Source organism: Lycorma delicatula, chromosome 1 (assembly GCF_047948215.1).
Source record: "Lycorma delicatula isolate Av1 chromosome 1, ASM4794821v1, whole genome shotgun sequence".
NCBI lineage: Eukaryota > Metazoa > Arthropoda > Insecta > Hemiptera > Fulgoridae > Lycorma > Lycorma delicatula.
In genome coordinates, this window is record NC_134455.1 from 117,255,607 (window position 1) to 117,282,762 (window position 27,156).

General features: G+C 26.6%; 1 protein-coding gene and 1 long non-coding RNA gene across 5 annotated transcripts in view; one reads left to right on the forward strand and one right to left on the reverse strand.

Annotated features, from left to right (window-relative positions):
- Positions 1 to 27,156, forward strand: part of stumps (DBB domain-containing protein stumps) — a 276,278-nt gene that overhangs the window by 200,919 nt on the left and 48,203 nt on the right. For 3 of the 4 annotated variants that reach the window (XM_075359839.1, XM_075359846.1, XM_075359864.1), the window contains 5 exons: positions 9,819 to 9,954; positions 13,211 to 13,443; positions 16,525 to 16,712; positions 20,869 to 21,013; positions 23,758 to 23,909. In XM_075359839.1, the coding sequence (XP_075215954.1) occupies positions 9,819 to 9,954; positions 13,211 to 13,443; positions 16,525 to 16,712; positions 20,869 to 21,013; positions 23,758 to 23,909 (854 nt within the window). Of the gene's footprint in view, positions 1 to 4,821; positions 4,953 to 6,322; positions 6,542 to 9,818; positions 9,955 to 13,210; positions 13,444 to 16,524; positions 16,713 to 20,868; positions 21,014 to 23,757; positions 23,910 to 27,156 lie in introns of those variants that run through there. The other variant, XM_075359856.1, reaches the window with a different exon arrangement.
- LOC142321623 (uncharacterized) overlaps positions 21,369 to 27,156 on the reverse strand; it is a 39,830-nt gene continuing 34,042 nt past the window's right edge. The window contains exon 3 of the long non-coding RNA XR_012755683.1: positions 21,369 to 21,613. This is a non-coding gene — a long non-coding RNA (uncharacterized LOC142321623). The remainder of the gene's footprint in view (positions 21,614 to 27,156) is intronic.

Below are 27,156 nucleotides of genomic sequence, written 5' to 3' on the forward strand. Positions count from 1 at the left end.
TGCTCTCATTTGGATTGTTTCCTGGAAAATTTGGGTTTTTTTGCGCTCTCATTTGCATTTTTTCCCGTAAAATTAGGGTGAGTAAGTGACGAACAAGGAGAGGATTTCACTGGATCATTACAATGGAAACACGATACCAGGGAAGCTGGGACCCATCAATGATGGGCGATTACTGCTGTTTCTTAAAAAGAGAAGATTTTACTGAATACAAGAAAAAAAAGTGAAATATTTTGTCATTTTATGATACCTTTATGGAATATTCTATATTTTTTATTGCATATGGTTCTTAATATGACTGTACAAGACTACACTTAACTTACATTCATACATATCATCCTCTGAAGTATTATCTGAAAGGTAATTACCGGAGGTTAAACAGGAAAAAGAAAGCCTATAACGCGGGTGTCACGTAAGTCTCCCGATAACCGCATTACAGCGGGGTTACACTGTATTTAGATAATAGTATTACAAACTCGGAAAAATTTCAAAAATTAATAACAAGATTAATGCTTCTTTTGTTTCAAATGACATCTTCATCCTGTTCACTTAGAAATTCGTTATATATTAAACATCATTACTATTAGAGAAAAGGTTTATGACTAAATATTACTAACATTATTTTGTTTTCGAATTATTCTACTCTTATTTTTTTCTTTTACAACTACTGGTTAACTAATTCATCCTTAGCCAAAAACCTTGTTTATGTTTACTTTACATATCTTTATTCTAAAAATGTCTGTCCATAAATAAAATAAAAAAATTTGTTAATAATTCTGGTTAATAGATTTATTATTAATTCTTAAGATAATTAATTTATAACAATTTACATACAATGACGAAAGTTTAAAATGAATCCTTTATAAAAACTACTGTTAATAAAATCAAACGCTCAGAATCTTTGAGAAAAAAGGACATCACTTAATATGCTTATATTAAAAAGAAAGTACGTTTGTTATGCATTCTAAGAAATATTGACTAAAATAAGTGTCAAAATTACGTACATAAAACTTTAATTATAAACAACGAATAATTGCAATAGTTGTGTAATCAGCTAAAAATCTTTATCTGAAGAAAATTCTGTTTACTAAACTTTCACGTAATTTCAAATTTATCTTTATTAATTCTCTTGTATAATAGTGAAGCTTCTTTGATGTACAAGATTTTGTTAAGTAAGCTAATCACTGGAAGATTAACATGTGGAACTTCCTTATTACATACAAAGTTCATGGATATCCAACCTTCTCGTACGTTACACAAAGAAGAGTTTATAGAGTAAATCGGCGTCTTTCATACACAGCTGTAAAAACAGATTTCATCTTATTTCTTCTCACAGAAATTTTAAAAATGTTTTATTGATATCGTACAACTCAGAATTATCTGCCAGAAAATATGACATTCATTTTAAAAAAAATAACATCTATTAAGAGCTTTAAGAAATTTTTATCCTTAAACACATCTTTGAAATATATATGAGGAGAGCCATAAATCTTCAGCCGGGTCAACTACAACAAATTGTTGACAAATTTATATTTGTTTATCTATGACGTACTGCAAAAAATAACTACTAAAAAAAGGAAATTTATCAATAAACATTTATAAGTGGGGATTTAAATCAAAATACTGATAAATTTTCCATGAGTTTCATGTTTACTTTAAATTCGAATGAATTATTTGTAATTGACAGTATTAGAAAAAACAAATATTTACATTTTCTAAAATGTCGTAAAATTTGATTAAGTCATTAATCATTAAACTAATTATTCATCTAACAATATAATAATAAAAAAATAATAATAATAAATATTAAATATAAAATAAAAATTCAGTTACTTTATTTCAGAATTAATTGAATTTATTTTTGAAGTGAAAACTTCTTTAGGCGCGTTGTGTCAGAATTCTTTTACTCTATGCTTTCGTACACGTAATTTTTTTTTCATCAGAGATTTCTGATTGTAAAGATTTGCTCTTTTGCCTTTCTCTACATCGCTGAACACGCAATCTTGTTAATTCATTAGAATGTTAATTTTTTTGAGAAAATGTTCTGTCGCGCTTTCTCTATACCGCTGGTTACGTAATCTACTTAATTCTTTTGAATGTTCATTTTTTTGCTATTACTTCGTCACTATTTTTTTCATCATTTTCTTCATTATTACTGTCATTCTGTTCATGTTTTCCTTTTTTGAATATCTTATAAGTAAAATTTTCATCATCAGTACCTATTTTGCGGCTGTTTATTGAACTATAACATCTATCTTCATTTTCCTCTATAACTGATCCTAATAAAACATTTTTTTAAATTATTATAAAGCTCGGTCACAATATATATACTATAACCTATTATAATATTTTACATGTGCAATTCTACATGAATTAAATGTATACAAAGGAATTTTTATATGCATAATTTGTTAGATTTAAAAATAAGCGATGTATAAAAGAAAATGTTTGAATCTGCTGAATTTTAGAATATACATAGTGCTGGTCTTGGTTAGGTCTCTCAAAATGCATTGATATGAGTTATTTGAATAGAATTAAAAATTATTAAATAGGTATTTATTCAATTAAAATAAATTATTACTGCAAAAAATAAATATTTTATCAATTCAAACTAATTTTTAATTGTTAAAAATTATTTCATCTCTAAATTAGCTAAAACCAACAATTTTTAAAAAACCTGTATTAAACTATTTTAAAGTACGCGGTCACACATCAGCGCCATCTGTTGTATTTTGTGAGAACTAACCCATTTTTAAATGCTTAGCGTCATGCGTTACGTTACAGATTTTAATTACAAGTCAGCGATTTTTTTCCCATGTTCCCATCTAATTCGTATGTACAAAAAATTCTGACACAACGCGCCATATTATTATTATTATTATTATTATTATAATAATAATATAATTATTAAAGTATAATAATAAATAAATAATAATCATCAAATATAATAATTATTCATAGTTAATACTATCTATTAACTATGTATGTATTATCATTTTTTGGTAAAAAATAAAAATTTACAGAATTCTTAATGATTTATAAAAATGTTAAGGTGACAACAAATTCATTGAATTTCTTCTTCTTCGCATAAAAAATCCTCATATTTTCAAAGATTCCCTTCCACAAAGCGCATGCTCGATTAATGTTATTCTACTAAGGCACACAATGTTTTAGAATGTACTTCATCTGAAGAATTTTATTCGAAGTAAATTTATCAAAACAATGCAATTTCATTTCATTTAAAACTTACAATCTCTCTATAAATAATACGCTAAGAAAAGAGACGATTTTGCACTATTTATGCTTGAAGACTGTAAATCTACAAGTACGTTATGTTTTTATGATTTTTATTTCCATAAATTAAATCGTTTATTTAATAATTTTTGAGGAATTTTTTGTATAATATTTTCAGACAAATTTTATAAACCCGCATAGCCTTTTTAATTATGTATTATTTGTTTTATTTTTTATTGATAACACAAAAAATAATTGTTAAAAGCAGTAGATTTTAAATGAAGTGTAAATTTAGAAAAAAAGGATTACATAAATCCAATGAGTACGTCAATCTAACTAGTTATTCAATGCATTATCATAACAGACTGGGCAACTGCTTAGCATTATCGCCAGTCAATTGTTATTATAGTTGTTCTATAAGGCTAGATAGCCAGGTTTATGTCCAGTTAAAGATCATTTAGTATAAATTGCCTTTTGTAAAGTTAAATAACCTGAAATAAAGAAATTAAAATCTCTATTAAACAGAGAACATATAAATAGTAAAAAATGTCTTGTTTATGAATAAAAATACTCGTAATTTCTACAAGATTAACCGATTTAAATAAATAAATATACAGATAGATAAAATAAAATAAAGCATAATAACAAAATAACTTTAGTGTTTTAGAATCGAAAGGTTACAGACTTCCAATTATACGATCTCTTTTACAAGTGCTTCTAAAAATTAATTGTGTTGATCAGCATGACGAAATACGATAAAACTAAAATTGTTAAATATTAATATCGAAATTAATTAACAGAACCTTCTTCAGTTGAGTTTAGAAAGGTCAATTATTTCGAAAAGTTCTTTCAAGGTAATGACTCCATTTCTTAGAAAGTGAGTCTTTTAATAAGTTTAATCTGCAAATAAAATTAGTACATCTACCGTACATATTTTTGAAAAATAGCAGAATTTAACGTATATGTTTAAAATTAATTAAACATATTTACGCTTTTTTAATTAGCTGTTCCATGAGCCAGATCTAAATTATATGAATAAAATAAAATTATATGAATAATAAATACGTTATTCATAATTTATTTTTGTAACAATTAATCTTATTTCTTGAAATTAATTATTTGAATAAAAATTTTGCTTGAAAAAATTGATCTCTCCATATCTTTGTACTCGTATTAATTTCTAAGGATTATAACTGCCTAGCATTGTAAATATTTAATTTCCTTGTTTGTTAATTCTAATAATAAACTAATTATTAATAGTCTTTAAATAAATAAAAAAATATCAGGTCAGGGTTAGTATCAATATTTTTTACCAGTATGCGTTCATTTCTTTTTCCTATTAATTTGTAATTACTACGTCTTCTTTTGAAGTTTATTTATGATCTAATCTTGAATAATTTCGTAACTATTACAAATTATTTAATAATTAATTGTTACATTAATAATACTAATAAAAATTTTATGCCCAATTTCGAATAAAGATAACATTGTCTTAACAATGATTCCATGTATTGCGATTATCGGACGTGTTGGGTCGCATTTCCGGTAACTGTTCATCCGGTCGATCTCTCCGCCAATCACGTTTAGCGGTTCCGGCCAGTCAGAGGGCGCCAGTCTTCGAGTCGCTTAGAAGGTGTCCAGGTGTCAAGTTGTATTGAAATGTTTCTCCACTAGTCTCACTGTAGTTTGTTGTTATTATATTTATTTTTTCTTCGAATAAGGTTATCATCATAACATATAATGATATTTTTTTATAGTTACCTTGAATATGTTTAAAATTTAATTTTAAATTTGCATAACATTAATATTCAAAAGTGATAAATGTGAATGTGTTAACATAATGTGAATTAAAAAAAAGTTTTATAAATATTTTTTGTTCGCCTTGTGATTGTTTTAAAAAATTTTTTATGAAGAATTCTTTTTCTAGTTTATTGTTAACTCCTTACATACCTTATGCTGTCAGAGTGGCAACTTTATTAAAAAAACACTATAATCATGGATATATATGTATATACACACATTCACACATTTAGAGAAGCTACATTTTTTAAATGTTTAAATTAACCCATTAATCATAGATTTTAAAATAAAAAAAATATATGTAGCAGTCTAATAATTTGTTCTTTCTTTTTATAAACAATAAACAATGAAATAATTAACATATAAAAAAAATTATGATATCAATTTGAAAGCATTTATTGGTGTTCTTCTTTCTTGTAGAACCATACGTACCATTAAATTTGAACATGATTAAATACGAATATCCTTAATAAATTTTATTATACCTCTATTTTAGTTATGTATTGTAATGATTTATTTAAGAATAACAGTTGAGTGACACACACGTATACACCCATAATTAAACTTCCTATCCGAAGTTCAGTTCATTAAACCCGGCTTATGTTAATATTTTTTTTAAACATAAGTTGGGTATGTAAGACAATTTTTATATTAGAGAACTATATTAATTGTGTGTTAAAGAATTTTAAGGTCTATTAAGATTAATTTTACCATATACGTTATATTTTTTCTACATAAGCATGTCGGTCGGTTTAATGAGATAAATTGTGTTGAAGCAGCTTTAAGCCTAAGCCTACAAGAGAACTGAAAACTAGGATTTCATAAAGAAAAAAGTACATATGAAACTGATTTTTTGATGTTTGAACATAAGTATTTGCCTGATTTTTTTATCTAAATATACTATAATGATTAATATAAAAATAGGCCTATAAAAAATAATCAACAGTAAAATTTAAAAAAATAATAACTGAAATGTTGCATTTTTGTTCCTTCTTCTTCTTCTTCATTGATTTGAACCTTAATTAGATCTAACTTTTCATGGTACTATACTTGCCAATCATTTAATTTGATACAATGAGAATGTAGCTTAGTTATTTTATTCACATGTTTAAAATACATAAATAAAAATTATTACTTTTTTCATTTTAAAGCAAAATATACAGTATATTACACTATTAATATTACATAACTATTGCAGTTAGCTATTACAAACATTTGATAGACATGTGTAGTTTAAGTTTTAATTATTTTCTTTTGGTTTTTAACAATTCTTTTTCTGTTTTAAACGAAGCTGACAATGAAAGAAATGATTATTGAGGTGGTAACCCTATTTGTATTTGTGTATCTGTCAGTGACTGTTGATAATAATTTATAAACTAAAAAAAAAAAAAAAAAAAAACACTTAAGCTCTTATTTGAAGTGTTACATTATTTGTTGATGTGTGTGTTTATTATTCGGCCATTCTGAAAGATGAGGGACATTCATGAATGTACATTACTGGATTGCGAAGGTAAATTATTAACTATAGAATAATAATTATTAATGTTTAACAATAAAATTATACGCGTGAAGGTTATACAGTTTTTTACTTCTTTTTCAATCATAATTCTTGAAATAAACATTTTTAAAATAATAAGCCGTTATTTGAAATCAGTTTTATTTTCATAAATATATAAAATTAATGAAAACATCTTTTTTTATTTTTTAAATTATACTGCTAGAATCCGTTACACTGAATACTGTTATACTTGAATTTATATGCTTAAAATAATACTTACATATTATACATCTATGTAACTAATAATATTAAAAAATAAATTAATTATGACTAAAAATTAAAAAACGTTTTTGTTGGATTACATGGTGTTTCCTTTTCTTCTCTTACCAAGATAAAAATAATAATTATAGTAATAATAATAATAATAATAGTAACAATAATAATAATAATAATGATTATGATGATGAAAGAGAAAAGGTGTTTGATTTCTATTTATAAACATTAAAATCTAATTTTAACTTGTAAATAGAATATAACTCGGTAAATAATAATTTGATGCTGCCAGTAGCTATTTTTACCAATCTCTCACAGAAGTTTCTAAGTTGTGGAAGTTGCCATCTATTGTTTGTTATATTCAGTTTTTCTCTCAGAAAGTATAAAGTAAAGTATATGTAACTTTATTAACTAATTTTTTATTAATTAAAAAATAAACAGAAAATATTGTCCTAGATTATGGAATTTTGTCTTTCAAAAGATATTATTATTTTATATTGCAGCAATAAACCTAACTAAAAGAGAACAAAGTTTAGGCTCATACATTAGATATAACAAATTTAACATATTAGTATTTATCTAAATTATTGGTAATTTAAATAAATAATAAATAAATGAATAACTAGCCTGTCATCTGTAAGATAAAAGTCAATTAAATAGTATTCAGAGTTTGTAATATAAAAAAATAAGAAGTTCATTAAAAAAAATGTGAGTAGCCTGTCACAATAAGAAAAGATTTATTTGATATTCAATGTTTTTTTAATAATGTAATCTTGTAATATAATCTTCAATGGAATACCTTAACATGTTTATGTGATTTGCTTTTATATCAAGGAATGAAACTATTTTGATTGATGAAATCAGTTGACTAGAAATGAAATTACTATTAAAATTTAGTTAAGTGTTTTTATTGTTGTTAATTTAGTTTTATAAATCTTCTGGTAAATTGTAAATATTATATATTTAGTACAGCTTTGTTGACATGGGTCTATAGATAGTGTATAGTGAGTATGTCTCTAGCTTATTAATTTTCTGAATTATCTGCCAGAATGTGTTGTTAATTAGAACCCAACAGCAGAATACAGGCTAAGAGACAGAATTGAGGTACCAGTAGTATTAAAAATAACTTTTCAATTCTGCATTCAAATTGTTGATCTGCAAAGAAGGCACTTGGTTATTTATATGTATTTTTCATGTCTCCAGTAGCTTTGTTGATTCAGCTCCTATAGGTAGGTATATGTGAGTTTTGTTAGAGTACTGCATATTCTTGTAGCATTACATTTCTAGATTACAGGCTGTGTACTATTTAACTATAATAAAATAGCACAATAATATCTGAAAAGCTGTGTCAGGAATTCATTACATTAAGATGTATCTGGTTCAGCTAGGTCTCAAAGTACTTTACTCAAAGTAACTACCTCTTACAAATGAAGGCAAGAGCAACACTCTGCCTGACTCCATTACACATTAACCAGATGACTATCAGATTATAAAATGCATCTTTGTTAATAAATTTTTGTTAAACATATTTTATATTTTGAAGCAAAACTATTTTCTTTTTCTTTTTTTTTTGTAATTTCTGGTTACATTATTTTCTTTTGTCTTTAATATACTTTATCTACATTAGCTCTTTCTCCAATTAATTTATTTGGGCAGTAAATTCCATTTCAGTTACTGTATTCCATTTTATGATGGTAGTATTTTCTAAAATTTCTCATTTATTTACATTGGTTACTTTTAATTTTTTCAGCTTCTAAATTTTTAAGTAATTGTTACTTTTGTCATTGATTTCAACAAGTGTTAAAAATTATTATCATGAATAATATACAATAAAATAGAGTTAGTTGATTAACAATAGCTCAAAACAATACATAAATAGTACTTCTGCAAAAATAAAAAAATATTTTTAATGATTTACAGTAAGTTACAGAGGGATAAACCAAATATATTATTATAATAATATATATATATTTATTTATTTATACAGTATATATTGTTATGTACAAGTAGTAGAATTTTTTCTACAGAAATATTTCTTTCCTGTCATGTTAATTAAGTATGAAGTAAAATCTTTTTAAGGAATCTGAATTCCTTAAAAATATTACGGAGGTAAACTCTTTATTAACAAATCCAAATTAGATAAAGTGTAAAATTTGTTAATCAATTATTGGTAATAAATATGTAATAATAATTAATAAATAAAACAAAATTTTTATTAAAACTAATTTTTTTTCCTTTTTTTATTCAACATCCTGATATTTTTATACATTGATCATTACTGATCAATTATAAAAATCAACAAATTGGATTTTTTATTGAGTTGATTCAGAATTTAATTCTCAGGGCAGATTAAATTTTTGTGTGAATAGCAGTTTTGGAGTTAGGAACCTGTATATCAGACTGTATAGATCTAAAATAATGGTAGTTTTTATAAATTTCCATAAAATGAAAATTGAAAAAAAAGAATTACGAATTATTATTAGAATTTGATGATGCAAATGGAGTTCAATCACTGCGCACAGTGATAGAAGAGGTTGATTGAAAATTGAGGATGTTTTATAACTAGAAAATAAAATTAATATATTTAATAAGACCAATGAAAATCTAAAAGTTCAATAAAAGATTTAATTTTTAAAGATGTTTATTACCACCACCACTGTTTTAGATAATATTAATATTATTATTATGTGTTGTATTTAATTTAATTATATCTCTCCCATTTTATGATGTACAATAGACAAAGCAATTATTTATTAACATTACCTTCAGAATTTTATAGCAAATAGTGTAGAGTGTTGATACTATAATATTTAAAGTATAAATAAATGAATTATTTTAAATTGTCACTATATTTGTACTTTATTCTAGTTATTCAAGTTGTAATTTGGATTAAATTTGACATTATAATCGTAAATGTATACCCTTTTATTACTTTTAGAAGATTTTAATTATGATATTCTTGTTTTTTTCATTTACTTACTCCATTTGTATTCTATAATTTCATGATTTATTTCAGGAGGAATGAAGAGCAAAGATCTGTTGGATATTATGATACTGTCTTATGGACACAGTGAAACTGCCGCTCTTTGGGTTACATACTTGACATCGTGCTTTCAGCAAATTTCTAAAGAACAGAATCGTCCACCATTTAAGTATGCTTTATTATTACTTAAAAAAAACTATTTTAATGCTTGATTGGAAATTTCTACAACTTCTTACAAATATTTTTGCTATAAGAATAAACAGCAACTGTGAAACATAAGTATGATATATAAAACTGAAAAACGTCTAGTGGTGAATTACTCAAGACCCTGTCAATTTATTACCTAGGTTATTTATACAAAAAAGAACATTTTTACTTGTTTTGAAGTAATGTTAACAAATTTCAAAAAAAGAAAAGAATGTGCATGTTTCACCAATAAGTAAAGTATTACAAAATATCAAATTAAATGGACCTAACTTGAAGAGTCGTTTATGCTCATTAAAAATTAATGCATATTTCTTCATATGAAGTGTATGTTAATCACATTTCATGACTGTTGCTCTTTCCTATACAGTAAAATATAGGTGCCAATTTCTTTTGTCATAAACTGCATATTCTAATAAATACTTCTGCATGTGGTCAAATATTTTTGTTATTGGAAGCCTTGTTAAACCCTATATACAACTATTTGCAAGTTGGATTTTTCAATTGATGATTATTTTGGTGGTACAAAGTAATAACTACTCTGGGATCTATAGTATTCATTTCCGAAATTATGGTGAAAATTAATTACTGAACAAGTAAGCGGATTCAGTTTTCTGGGAATGTATTAAATCTAGAAGTACATGTAGTTTTTCCAATAAAAGGAATTTTAAACGATCAGTTTTTTAACAACAATATTTATTACACAGATATACTGTATGAAAATGTTTTTCATTATTTGCATGGGTAGTATACCCGCTTACAGTAACAATCATTTTGAAGCTTTTGATAAATTTTTAAATGTTCTGTTAAATAATAAATCTTCTTGGCTAATCAGACTGATTTCATTTGCAGTAAGAAATAAATATATTGTTTTATTTTGAAGCATTTTAATCAATACCTAGATATGTCATCATTAGTAAATATTTACTTTGTTTTCTTATGTAAAAATTTGACTAAAATTTCACCTCGGGCCAACTTCAAAATTCTGACAGTTTTCAGGTTAAAAAAATAAGTTCAGATTTTTATTTGGTGCCAGTAAATTTGATTTTCATGTGTACCAATTTTTAATCTATTCTAATACTTTTATGTATTTACTTCTATGAGTATGTTACCTTTGGCAAAATGGTATAATTTGTCCATTTATTCTTAAATAATAACATTCACTTTTATCAAATGATAAAAGTGAATGTTTTATCAAATCAGATAACAGAACTATATTATTTTTATATTATGCAGCATAATACTTTGGCCTATAAAACAAGATCCTGCTATACTTCCATTTATATTTTTACTAATTTAACTAGGGATCAAAAGCTCTTCCAACCAATTTATTTAATATTAAATCAAAGAAATTTCCTTCTACAAAATTCAAAGATTTTCTTTCACAAAACTTTTTTGTTGTGGAGTTTTAATATGTCTTAGATGAATCTAATTTCTTTTGTACTTGTTTAACATGTATTGGAATATGTATTATATTTAAATATTTTTCAGATAACAACATTAAAATTGTCATTTAATCCTGCACTGATTTTACTTTCTTTGCATAGTTGCATCACTATCACTCTATATTATTTATTTCCTTTTATTCATGAATTTATAATGCTAGTTTTTTCAAGGTTTCCCACAGTTTTTGTTGATTATATCAACAAATAATGGAGCAATTCTTATGTGTGTTGTTAGAATGCTGTATCATTGCCTCTGTAATTTATATAATGTGTAGTTTTGGTCTGATCTAAATAAATCCTTTATTTATTTGTTCATCCTAATCAATTCAGTATAAAAAGTACATTCACCCTCCAGTAGTTGCTTGTCCAGGAAATATGTTGCAGATAAGTAACTGTGAATTTAGCAGTGTAGGCATTGATCTATGTGTTTAAAGAACAGACATTTTTCTAGGCATGCCAAGGCAATATATATATTCTTGGATAATATGTAAGCTATCAATTTCACAACAAATATTGCTGATTATTTTCAATCAGATTTTTTAATTTATTATATAATGATATTAATCATATAAACATTATTTAAGACTGAGATCTTAAGTAAAATAAATATTAATGATGAAAATTAACATACTTTTGTGCTTTCCTAATACTTTTTTCTCCAGTTAATATATACTGAATTAATAATTTACATTTATTATCTCATTTCTTCTCCCTTTTTTGAGGTTAGCTCATGATGTGAACCCAACTGTCTAATTGTTCAAAAACTTTGTTTAGTATTAGAACAAAAAAAATACAACTTACTAATTCCCAAAAAAATCAAAGTACTACAGAAACACAGGGTAGGAAATATTAATCTAGTTGGAATTATATTAAAAAAAAAAATTAAATTTATAGTAATACTTTGTCAAAATAAATAAAAATTTATGCAAAGTACCTCTTATACATTAATTGGTGACTAGATAAAATATATAGATCACTCATAAAAACAATACAGTCATACTCAAGGATGGCAAGCATCCCAGGCTTGGTATGTTTGGGAAAATTAAAAGTGAAATGAAATACTCAAAGTTTTCCTGATAACATCTTTATGTAATAGAACATTTTATTACAAATCACTAGTCATGTGAGCTTAACTATTGGTGGCAACATTCATACCTACGATTAACACCTACACTGTCACAGAGACAGGCTGAATAATGAACATTGTTAATATCAGAGTTGATTTTTCTGTCCTTAAAAGTGTTCCACTTCTGCAAAATAAATAATTTATTCATGACAATGAAGACTGGAACATTAATTGTAAGGTAGAAAATTATTATATTTTTTCTTTGTGAAATAGTGCCCCAGTCCGTTACTGACACAAGTACAACCAACTGAATTTGTAGTCAGTTTTGTCTTCAGTTTTCTTTTTTTTAATTTATTTTGTAATAACCGAATTTCTGTACATTTATTTTAGAAAAGTAGATTCTCATAGCAGACTGATATTAAAATTAAAAGGTCAGATAGTAAAGTATAAAAACACAGGTGTTATTCCATGTGTTAATTTGTTTAATTATTAAAATTTTAAATTGTCATTAAGTTTTAATCATTTAGCTCCAACAGTTGCATAACTATTAAATCTTTGGTTCATTTAAAAATAAAAGACATTGATTCCTATATTGGTGTCGTAAAAATAATATCATGTTAATTTTGCTCTCTGTAAAGAATTCCAAACAATGAAAAAAATTTATTCGTTGGCAGGTAACCTGTTAATTATATTTCATAACTTTTTTTCAGGTTGGTATGTGTTAAGTTGGAAGATGTTTTCTTAGGTATGACAACAATGACACAACTTGATCATCTAGCTAAAGCTCGACTTCAAATTATTATTCTGTGTCCTGGGTTTTTAGAACAAATTAATGCAAATCCTGGTCCAGCCTCAGTTCTAACCACTTTACTTCAACCTGGCCGTGCTATAGTCATGTTGCTTGGGGTCTCCGAAGACACTGTCACTATTCAGCATAGAGCAGGTATTTAGTCAGTAAATATTTAATTATAGAAATTATAAGATAATAAATATTATCTTTAAATTTTTATCATTTATGAATCAATATTTTTTTATCAATTTTAGCATTGTATTATATTTTATGGTTCATATTATTCTACTTGCTTTCTTTACAAAATATTTGCTTAAAAATGTTATTTACCACTAGGTTCAAATAAGTGCCTGTTTTATGTTAACATATCATTCTAAAGTTTTGTAATACAAAGGTATTAGACTATTTTATCACATTTATTAATATTAATAAAAAAAATTGTAATTATGACATTTTTATTGAAGGAAAAAAGTTTTTCCTTCAATTAAAAATTATTAAAGTACCTACTTTAATAATTTTTATTTGTTTTCAAATATGAGTAATATGTTTTTAAATATGAGTACCTACTCATACTTATTATCTGTGTGACTGGTAGCTGGTAAACCAATAACACTACAACATTTCTCCATGCCTCTTATTCTCAAGCAGAGTTGACCCAACTCTTATCTGTCTATCCTGTCTTTTATCACAAGTTTTATCAGTTACCTCTTCCTACACACTCCCAGTGGCATTATTTTATTATTATAATAGTCTGAAAATTTCTCTGTTATCATCCCAATATGCTCTAGTAAGCATGACAACCATTTTCTCTAGATTTATTAAGTAATTTAAAAAAGATTATAATGCTAAAACCTTTACTAAAATTCTGTTTTCTAAAATATTTTATCACTCTATATCTCCAAAATAAAACAATAAAAATCATTGCCACTGATAATTTCTTAAAACTTACTCGTTTGAAAATAAATATTGCAGTTTAGTAGATTTATCTACAAAAATTTAAATAAAATTACTTCACTATGACACCAAGAAAACGTAAAATAACATTGACATTGTATTACAAAAAGTAAAAATGTGCAAGACACTGCTAAATATTTTAAAATAACTACTAATTAACACTTAAATAACCCTTTTAATTCTTCCTAGAATAGTATTTAACATAAAAAATGTATAATATAATGGTGTTGGGATTTTTCAAAAATTTAAAAACTGCTCTGTGGCAAGATTTTTATCAGAATAGCAACAGTATTTAAACATATTAATTTGTAAAACAGAAAAATATATAATTTTAAAATGATTTATTACATGTCAAATATTATTATACTGAAATTGTCACTCTTTACTAATGTTCAGGTGACAATCCATAAAATATAAAATGTTCTCCATAATTCTATCTCTTTCGCTCTGCTTTTGAATCTCAAATTTGTAACAAAATTAGATAAAATAGTATACTATATACTTTGAACATAATTTAACATTGTTTTACATTTTAATTTCTTTGAAAAGAATGTTAGTAGGATAAAAGAAAGTTCTTTTTAAAAAATATTCGATAAGATTTTTTATTTAATTAAATGTAATCACTATTCAAATTTGATCTACTTTTTCAGTAAATGTAATATATTTAATTGTCTTTGGAATAGGAATCCAAAAATTTCACAGTACTTGTATGAGAAAATTTAACTTAGACCTAAAGAAATTTAACCAATAAGGAATGGATAATTTGATATATAAAAAATACTATAAAGTTTACATCAGGAACTGAACCCAGATCTAATGCATCAGTAGGTATCCCTACCAGCTAAGCTACAGATGTAAAAAAATTGTGTAGCTGCTGAAAGTATCAACCAACATAAAATTCAATTTGATTAGTTTTTATGATAATTATTAATTAAGAATGTTTTAAAATCAATATTTAATTTAAAAGATACACTTATTGGCAACTTTGATCAATATTCCAAAAATCCAATTTTTTATGAATTAATAGGACAAAAAAGACTAATGCTGAATAAATTATAAGAAAGCAGGGTTGAACTGAGCAACCTGATAACTGGGATAGTTACCCAATTTCTTGGCTGGTCAGCTTTGTTTAGAGATTCACCCTTCTCATTAAACAATTAAAAAAGAAACATTATGCAGTTTAAAGGATATCCACAATGTCTGATTTAATTAAAAAAAGTCTTTAACATTTTATCAAATTTAAAAGAGTTATTTTACCCATGATGAAAAAATTAAAAAAAAATATATATATATAAATTGTAATACTATGCTAAACTGGACTAATATCATAAAGTATGGTTTACGTTTTAAATAGGATCATCTATTTAGATGACTCTAAATAGCAAGTACTTCTCCAAAAGCAAGCATCCTTTTTAGTGAGTGGTTGGTCATTACTCATTTCACTGGTTTAATGATATCTTCCAAGCAAGAGCTTGAAAAATATATGGACTTATTGAATTAATCTAAAAATGTCTAATCTGTCCCAATTTTCAATGTATTTTTCTTGTTTTTTATTATAATGGTAACTGATGAAGGCAAGTTTATTTGAATTTATTATTTTGGTAGATTTGTATTTTTAAATTTATGTGTATCATAGTATACAATATTCAATGTTTAACATATTTAATTTTTTTTTAATATTATATATATAATAAACAAAGTAAACCCCAGTAAGTTCTGGAAAAACTCTAGGAATAGGAATTCCTGGGGATTTTAAACCAGAAACTTTAATATACATATTTTAATGACTGATTGCTAAGATTTTTATATTATTATTAGTTTTCACATCAATTTTTACCATATTAGATAATTATTACCATATATATCTCTTTCTGTGCTTACATAATTCATATGTGCTCTTTATTTTAATCCATTTGTTGTTGAAGCTTCAACATGGTAGATAACCATTTCAACTTTGTCATCTGCAACAATTGTTTTTTTCAAGAGTTTGTTGGATAGATAACATACAATAAATTTCATTTCGTTCCTGGAAGGTGTCTAATAATATTTTGTTCTAATCTTCATCTTAATTTCTCTTTTATTCTGCGTTATTTATTAACTCAATCTAACTGTGCACATAGTTGACATACAACTGTACAATTGTGGAAAATTGTACAGGTCTATTTAGTTATAAAGAAGTGTCATATTAATTAATAAATTATAAAGTAAATGATTAGGATAACATTTTATGGCTCTAAAATATAGCATCTATTATTATTAAAATATGTTATGCATTTTTAGCCTTGCTGTGTTTTGATGAATGGCGTAAAGTGGTAGTTAAGGATCAAGACCCAACATTTGTGGGGGATTTCCTTGGAGTTGCAATGGATATTCTCAGTCGTTCTTGGCAGATACAACAAGCAATCAACCAGATAAGAAATGATGAAAATAAAGCATACTTTTCAGTGATACCAAAGAAAGTAAAAGTGGTATGGAATAAAAACATATTAACTACATTTAAAAATTTAATCCTATGAGATTTTAGTCATTATTTTTTTCTTAGAGTGTATGTTGTAAATTAGTCAATTTATATAGCAAAGATTCTCTGTTTGTATGATTAATGTGAGTAGAGATGTATTAATACTGTGCTTACAGTTAAAGTACAGTGCTTATACTGGAATTAATAGTTCAGAGGTACATATATATATATAAATATATTACATCATTTGTCTTTTGTAAATGTATACCATTTATTCAACTGCAAAGCATGTTTATTCCAATTGCTGTTAGTTTTCAAGTTGATAAAATTTGATGTGAAATACTCAAGTCATTCATAAAAAACAGAAAACAAGGATTAAACTTGCAAGATTTTTGATATATATTTCTTTCTGTGCTTACATAATTCATATGTGCTCTTTATTTTAATCCATTTGTTGTTGAAGCAGATAGCTTCAACATGGTAGATAACCATTTCAACTTTGTCATCTGCAACAATTGTTTTTTCAAGAGTTTGTTGGATAGTTAACATACAATAAATCTCATTTCGTTGACATACAGCACTAGAAGTTGTGATTTTTCAAGTTGATTCTTCTAATAACTATTGTAGCTAGTATACTGAACGTTATTTTCTTTAGATTCATCATCATAAATAAATAATTTGCCTACTTGTCCTTGAAATAATTCTAAGTTGGCACTTTGAAATTTGTTTTGGAAGGCACTTACAGTTTTATTTTACTTGTAAAAATAAGCACATTAGTTATAAACGGTACGACTAATGCACTTTAGTCTAGTGTGTTCTTTGTAAATAAAGTTGTTCAAATTTTTCTGTTTTTTTCAACTTGTCTTATACCACTTTGTTCAGAATTAAATTTTCTACAAGTCTTATGTATAAATTATCCATTTAACAAAGTTGTTGTATGTCAAACATAAAAAAAACAGGGATTTTTACCTCAACTTGTTGGTTTTTGCTCCAGATTTCTCAAAAACTGCAGATACAGTTCTGAGACCTTTTATTCAATTTTTCAGGTCAAAATCCAAAAGAAATCACTAATTCTCTCTAATTTAATTAAGTCCCTAAAAATTTCAGTACGACCTCATTTCACTTGGGTAGCTGAAATCCGAGTGAAGTCTTTCACTAGTCGTAACTCATAAATAAAGCATTTTAGGACAATGTTTGTATGAAATTTTTCCATTATTTTCATGAGTAGAAAAGGTTATGAAAGTCATGAAAGAACTTTATGATTCTTCACAAAGTGAAGGCACAAGTGACCTCTCATCATCAGTGCAAAGGTTAACCCACTCAAATCATCAAGAGCCAAGTTTTTGAAACTGTAAATATTTTATTACTATTTCTCTGAGTATTTAAAATAACATAGTGAAAAGATAGAAAATTTCAAAATATGAAATTTTAATTGACTTATACAGAAAAAATTCATCCTACAGAAATTTTTAGGTGAAAAGGAGAAGGATATAGTAATGAGGTTGTGAATAAATCGAACATGAGAAAATAATGTTTTGTATTTGATGAAGAAAGATTGAATTTTAAAGTTAAAATGACAAAAAATGTTCTGGATGATCGTCTATTGTGACTTTTGGCTACAAAACTGAACCAAAAATCGACAATGAATTCATAAGGATAGACTGATTATTGATGAATTACACAGCTACTTTTCACAAGATTTTAAAGTCAGTCCAACAAAAACTTGGTGAGAATTCTTAATATAAAAACTGTACTGGATGGACTCCTTTGCTGTTGTCTGAATAAGAATAGAAAAAGGAAATGGGCATGGCATTGACATTTCATGATACAAATGAGATGGGGATTAATTTCTTAATCATAAATGCCATTTCTGATGATGGCACAGATCTGTCATAAAAATACTAAAAGTAAATGACAATCAATGGTGCAGCATCAAACTTGAGTACCTTCAAAACCAATTAAGTAAATCAAACTCTACAAAGAAAATGATAGCAAGCATATTCTAGGAAAAGATAGTCTCCAGACCTTTGTTAGCAAGTAATAATAAATAAATCATTATTTAATGATTTTATGATAAGCAGGAAAACATAATAAATTCACAGGCATGATATAAAATCTTAACTGGCTCCATTATACAGTACAAAACAAAATGTTGCAACATTTTATGATAACGCTCATTCATATTTGGCTGCAGCAACTCAAGTCCTGCTTCAAAAGTTAGGTTAGTGAGTATTCAGGTACCACCAAACAGCTCTTAGATTGGCCTTTGGTGATTTTCATTTATTTTTTAAACTAAAAGAATTTTTACACTGTAGTCATTTTAGTAGTAATTTTTGATGTCAACAACTGATTGACAAAATTAATGGTGGATTTCTTTTGTGATAAAATAGAAGAACTATGAAATCAGCTAAGATTAGATGTGATATAATAAGTGTCAAATTAAAATAGTGACCATGTATAAAAATAAGCAAAGTTTTATTGTAAGAACCAAGTAAATACTTTTTCTCTATTGCTTAAGGTAAATTTATTATTGACAGATAATAACTTCCTTTCTGAATGACTCTCATTTTTCTTAAAACATTGTTTTTATAATACAATTCGACTACTTATTAAAATAGCCTTGATAAAACTTTATATTTTTTTAGTGGCACTAAAATAAAAATGTAGTTGATTAATGGGATACTTAACTATGGCATATACTAAAGTAGATGTTTTTTTACCAATTTCAAAAGGAGGAGGATGAGATTGGGATCCTCTCCTCCTTGTAATTAGTTCTCAATTTGAACTGTATTTTTTATGAGCATTCAAGGTTTAATTTCAACTAAATACTCTGATTTCATTGATCCTTTTTTATCCTCTTAAGGAAGTTCTTGTGGTAGTGGTGATGGTGCAGTAAGTTTCTTTCAGATAACATTAGTAAAAGTCTTTTAACCGATATTGATCTGTATATGATTAAAAGATATTTCTATTATAAATATGTTATTAACATTACTTCATATTTGATTATCATAGTATCGTTAAATATAATATATGATATTCAAATTGTTTCCACAAAATAGCATTAACAAAATAGTTTTTGTTTAAGAAAGCAAAATTCTTTACCGAGGACAAGAAACTTGTATCAAGTTAAAGATGAGAAAAAAATATTGAGAAATTATATAGAGACCCAGCGGTCTCTATATCATTTCTGCTGTTCATTTTCTATATCACTTGCTGGAATTTTGAAAGCTGTATTATTATTTTTTAATTACTTCATCTTGAAATAATAAGCAAACGTACGCAATGAAATGACAAAGTGCTATTGCAGTATGCATGAGCTAAAGCTCTCTCATTGTGCTGGAATATATCATTTTTTACCATAAGGTTACCTGCTAATTTTTCTTAAATTTTTGTTTGAAAGTATTCTGAATATGAAAATAAAATAGAGGTATATATCATTATGCTATCATTGTCCAATATTAAATAATTATGAGACAAAAAAAATTAAAGGTATCACCAAGTTGATTATCTAGACAATGCAATTTTTCATTTAAGAAATACTCCACCTAAGTTATCTGTGGAAACTTACAAAAGCACTAGCATTGCTTCGATTACAAAGTATGAAAAGAATCAGAAATCAGTATCAAGAGTAAATTTTGAAAAAAAATTATTTGTGTACATCTGAAAACCTTCTCTTTTTATTGCAGTTGGTTAAAAATATATCAATTTTTGTAACATGGATTTTGAGCTGTCTGTAGGTAATTGAGAACAGTTTCATTTGAACAAAGACCTGCCACTATACTTTAAATTTAGTGAGTTGGTCTTTAAGAAATTAATTACATTTTGTAACATAAAATATTTTCTGCCATTATCATGGATAACAAACTTCAAATCATTTGTTTCTGAGGATGTGCTCAGAACGTGTAGTATCCACATAAAAGAACAATTCACAAAGAAGAAAATTCTCATTGAAAGTTACATGAATGATAATTTTCTTTTAACAATATAAAAGATAATTAGTAATTAACTACAACGAGCAATTTTAATTCTAACAAGCGATTGAAAATGTTTTTCTTCATCTAATAAAATAATATCAATTAATATTATTTGTGATCTTACTAATTAGGTATAACAACATTATATTTGTTCTGAGAAATAGTCTCAAAATAAAAATGTAATTTTTGCAGGGGCAAAGTAAACTCATAGTTCTTCTTAATGAACCGCTCGAAGTGAATGATAAAATTCATATAACTATTGACAAAAGTGGTCAGAGATTAGAAGCAAATTCAGTGAAACGAAGAAATCCTTACACACTACAATTCACTATGCCAGGTAAACTACTATCATCTAATATCCAAAACTGATTTCTGCCTGCCATATTTCTTATATAAATTTCTTATTTTTTGATTAAAAAAAAAAAAACATTAAAAAATTCAAAACAATTTTGGTTTTTTGAAGTAAAAAAAATGTTTCTACTCTCTGTCATTTTATTTTCTTCAGATATTCATTTAGTGAGTGCAATTCAAATGATTGATATGAAAAAGTTCTACCTATTTGATAAAAAAAAACACTTCGCAGCTTTGGAGTTACAAGAGGTGAACAAGAAACATTTCATCCAAACACATTATTTCCTTACCCTCTTCCCTGGTAAAATAAAAGGTATAAAAGAAAATACATAAGATTGAAGTAAATAAAAATATCATCTTTTAATTTATGAACTCAAAAATTGATCAAGGAAAATATATAGTTATATTTATTACAAAAGCAGTATAATGACATTTTTTGTAGACATCATATCTTGCCATTGAGTTTATTTTCCCAGACAGTCCTCAGGAGTGAATTTAGGAACGTATGTACTCAGAGCCATATCAATGATTTGGGCACTCTGGCAAATATCAAATATGGTGTGCCTTCATGATTTTTTTTAAATAGCTATATGGCAAAAACATAATTAATTAAATCAATCTTATTTTTATTAAGAAAATTATTTATCGCAATAAAAATAAGTTGTACAATATTAAGATTTTTTTAAAACAATAAAAATGTAAAACATAAATTTACAATAAAACATTTATTTGTGTTACTAATTTAACTATTCATACCTAAAATTTAAATTAAAAAATGCATCTACAGTTTTATTTTTCTTAATTTTGAATTAGTGAAATATCATCGAATCTCAAACCACTCACTAATTTATATTCTACTGACAAAAGACTTAAATCTGAAGTACGATCTTGATTACTTGTAGATCTCAAACAATTTTTGATTATTCTTAATTTGCTAAAATTTTTATCTACTGTGGCTATTGTCGCTGGCATTATCAGAAATATGCATATAGCTTGTACAATACTTGAATATGATTCTTCTAAATTCGATTCATTCAGTATATATTCAAAATATGCATATGATAAATAGTGCTCGGATCTGTACTTTTCAAATAAATTTTTTATTTGGTATTTAAAACATTTCAGTTCATTTATGAACTTATTTTTGTCTATTTCTGGGTATGCTGCCGATAGTAGATTTCCCGTTGTACCTTTGAAGTTGAAAGATTTTTAAGTTCATTTTGAATTTTTAGTGATAAATAGTTGCTATGATGTTTAATATTTGAATCCAGCACATTTTATAAATAAAATTGCATGGTTTTTATGAGTTTTTTTTTCTGAAGAGTACAAGGCTCTATGTACAGAAATGCACAATGTAATATTAAAATAATTTGACTTTTATATAAATATAAAATATTTATTTATTAGATGTTTTAATTTATATTATTGACTTTATAGTTAAACTTAGTTTAAAACAATAATGTTGATTAAAAAAACAGTGACCTGTATGATTGGGTGCCCACTACAGTCCTTTAAGTCTAAGCTTTGGACAAAACCTTTAATAAATGAATCGTTCGTTTATTGTTTACATTTTATTTTACGTCGTAAGAAAGATGCTTCACGTTCCGAGCACCCTTCAAATTTTTGCGCCCTTGGCAAATGTCCTATTGCCAATGCCTTGGTACTGTCCTGTATGGACTGTTCACTCAAAACAATTGTTCAGGGTGGCCAAATAATACTGTGAACGGTTTGTTCTGAATTTATCAAATTGAGCTTTGAAATAAAATTCATTTAATAATGTGGAAATTAAAATAATCTCAAAATAAAATCACTTTCATAAATGATTACAAAAGGTTCAGCCAAAGTAAAGATATAATTTTATTTTATAAGCAAATATGTAATCATTGTTTCCAGAGACAACAGATGTAACTGACTGATGACTATTGAGGTACTTCCACTGATCCAATTTTTTTATGATATTTTTTAAAATTCTATTTTGTTTGTTCTTTAATAGTATTTATTTTTTATAGTACATAATATTCAATAAATATTAACAAAACTAATATTGGTAGCATGTCCAAAGAACATTCATCAGAGGAGACTTGATGAGAGTAATAATTCAAGCTCTTTCCAACAGATGTACTGATTGCCATTTTAAAACAGAAATGTTTATAAAAAGTTGTTACACATATGTCATTCTGTACACTAGCAAGAATATAACGGAAAAATGTCATAAAACTCAAAAATACATTTGGCTATGAGTAGGTCACAAACAGAAAAAATTCCAAAAGGTTGAGTAAAATAGAGTCTTGCTTTTCTTTGTCAGTTAATTTACTTTTATAAATTTTATTAATAAATAATTGTAAATTGTGTACCTTCTCAGAAAAATTAAAAGCAAGCAACAATGCTGATGTAGCAATTGAGTATGAGCCTTTTGCTAATATAAACTAAATTTTTACATCATAATTTAGTTTACAAAGTGTTTTTATTGTAGCTAGGAGCAGAAAATAAAGTAAATAAGGAGTGATATGATACATCTAAAACTGAATTGGATAACTTAGAATCAATTAAACTTCCTAATTTGAAGTTACCAGATGATATCTGCAACAGGTGGCGTAAATAGTTATCATTTATGTTTATTTATTATAACCTATACTCCTCTGCAGTTCAAGTAAGTACCTATACATTAACTGTAAATCAATGTCACTCATAATTTTTTTAAAAAAATGTTTCTAAAATATTCTATTTCAGCAACTTGTTTACAAGTTTCAACACTAGCAAGTGTATTTGTTGAGAAAAATGGGAAACCTTTGGGTCATAGACCTGTCAAATGTGAAAGTCGAATGCGAGAACTCGATCAACTCCTTCGGTCATCAGACAATCCACTACAATTTATGTGTCAAGTAAGTCTAGTCTATTTTTTGAAAATAATGTATTAAACTAGATTTAGTTTAAAATAGTCAATTTTTAAAATAAAACATTACTTCAAATTGTTATAAAAGCTTTATCTTTATCTGAGATAGTTTTCTTTGAATTTAAGAATTTTTGAATAACTGCTTCTGGGAAAACTAAGTGTTAAATTGCAGTTGGATGAGGTCTTTGATTTTGGTTTTGAAGAATCCTTGTTTATGTGTTTGAAGAGTATGTGTAATATAATTTATTTTGTTCATTTAGAATATTAGTTTTATGTTTTAATTGTGTTTGCATAATGTGTATTCACTTCAAGCTGCTCAGTTATGTCTGATTGTGTGTAAAATTTTTAATGTTTGTGGATGAGGATTGTTTTCAATGAGGTGGCTTGAGAAAGTGGGTTTATTGAGTCATTTGACACACCGTGAAACACTACATTCTGTTTGTTTCATGAAGAACTTATTACATTTGGAGGAAACAAATCTGTATCACTATTTTATGGTTAACTGCCCCCAGGTATATTCTTCGTATCATGAATCTCCATTTTCCTTATTTCTAGCTAAACCACTGAGTTTCAGATATTTCCTATTTCCTTTTAAATTATTTATAATTTTTAATCTTTTTGATCTCTCTTTCGTGCATTCTTCAGGTTTATACACCTCCATAAATTAATCAATATTTAATTGTTTGTGTGTCAGACACACAAATATATAATGAATGTTTTTTTTTTAATTTGTTGTAAAGATATTTCAGTTAATATGCCTGAGATAGGTGAATTCATAAGTTGTCCATTACACTGTATGTAGAATTTGTTATTGAATTTAAAGTAATTTGTCTCATAATGTTTAGACCATCTACAACATCAGAGATTAGGTTTTTAGTTATGTTTTTCTGTTTGAGCTGGCTACGTGAAATTATTTTATGTCATAAGAAAAAACTTCTCAGAGACAGGTAAAGTTTTTATAGCTTTCACTTGAAAGTAAAACATTTCATATAGATTCAGTGAAGTATTTTTTATTATTGATTTTGAGTGTGCACACTTTCATATGCAAACTTGTGTATATATATATATATATATATATATATATATATATATTCACATACACACCCAAATAAATCTTTTATAACCTATAAAGGTAAATATAAATAAATAAACATATTAATCACCAGTTTATTAGAACAAATTTGATAAGCTTCAAACTGTTTGCTTTGATGGTATGTTCTTATAAAAAAGGGAATACATTCATTATATTACAACAATCCTTGATAAGGAAACAATATTTTCATTCTTGGTCTGAAAAATTTAATTTTCGATTTCAACCTATCATGTACATCAGCTGCGTTGAGTAGAAGTAGTAATACATTATCTTTTGAAGTACCCTATTGTGTCTATATATTAGATACCGTAACTGCAATCATTGTAGGTGACCTGATAAGTCACATCCAAATAGGTTACAGCCATTCTCAAGAAAAACATGTACCATTCCAATCTTATTAAAGAGAGTGAGGAATGAAGTGGTTTTCCCACTGCCATCTTTACCAACCCAAATATACTGTTGCATATCAGCACTCTAAGCCCAGTGGAATGTTAGTGATATTCAGCCTAAAAGTGTCATCTTCATTTGGTCATCACAGGGACTGATTATATAATGAATACATTATTCTCATAGAAACAGCCCTTGATTATAGCTAATTGTACTTGTTTAGATGCATCTCAGGGATAAGAAAGATGAGAGATGATGTAAAGCAACAAATTAATGTATCGCTTTCTGTGACAAACAACACATTCAACTCACTGTCTCAACAGTAAGGAAACCTCTAGTACTATAGTAACGATTGAGCTAGGACAACTGAGCTTGTAACAAGTAATACAGATCTGTTGTAAGATACGAGGGCTGTCCTGAAAGTAATATACATTTTGAAATAAAAAACCAACCAATTAAAAAAAAAGAAATTTTGTTATATACATTTGAAAGGGACAATCTTAAACTATTTTTCTGCATAGTCGCCATTTAAATTGAGGCACTTATCATAACGATACACAAGCTTTTCAATTCCTTCTCTGTATAAATCTGCTGCCTTCGATTTTTGGCACACATCTTGCACAAATTTTTTGATAACCAAGCTTCCCTGCTACAATTTCATGCAGTAAACTTTGTGAAATTTGGGATAAATGAAGTGAGAGTTTTGAAATCGTAATGCGGCGATTTTCACAAATTTTATCATTGATTTTCATTGTTAGTTCAACAGTCACAAGGCTAGGCTGACGACTGCAGTCGTTATCATGAACATTGGTGCGACCATTTTTAAACTGAATGTACCACTGTCTCACTCCACCTTCACTCATTATTCCATCTCCGTACACCTCACAAAGTTGCAGATGAATTTTAATTGGTTTGAGGTTTTTTGCCAGTAAAAACCTAATCATTGATCGCACCTCACAGCTTGTGGGATTTTCTATTGAAGCACACATTTCAATAATTCACAACAAACAAAGTCGAAAAATCACAGTCCACATGCTACGACAGCTTGATGCGTACTGAGTGTAGAAAAATTTTGATGCCAAGATGGTGGCCCTATCTCGACCCATATTCACGCTAGACACAAACGTAAGTTACTTTCTGGACCGCCCTTGTACTTCATTCTCAACAAAGAATCTTTGAAAATAAATGTATTAAATAAACTAATAAAAAAATGAAAATATTAGTTCCACATTGGAACTAATACTGCTTTGTGGTAGAAATAAAAATGTCCTTTTACATAAAGTTTGTTTTAATTTAAAGACTGGCCTATGTTGTATTTTAACGTTAAGTATTCATTATTATCATATTTCTTAATGAGAGATATCAATTCCTTAATGGTAGTGATGAAGGGCAATGCTATTGCCTGAATATATCCTAAAATACTGAGTAAGCACTGTGAGTCAATGACCCATTTGTACACATCTAGCAAATCCAAACTTGGCCTAAACTTGAGAAACTATGACCCGGAGTCATATTTAAAAACATGGTTCTAAAAACACCAAACTGCAGGTGGTACCTGAACGAGATAAGCAAAACCGACCACTTTGGAGGTTGCTAAGTTTTTGTATTCTTTGGACATATGGGCCTAACAAAACTGGACCAATTCAATTTTAAAAAAACTTTTTATACTTTATTAAATTTTTCAAATATTAGTAACATTAAGTGTTTTTTGTGGATATTAAAATTATTTGATTTAATTCCTAATCCTGAATTCACT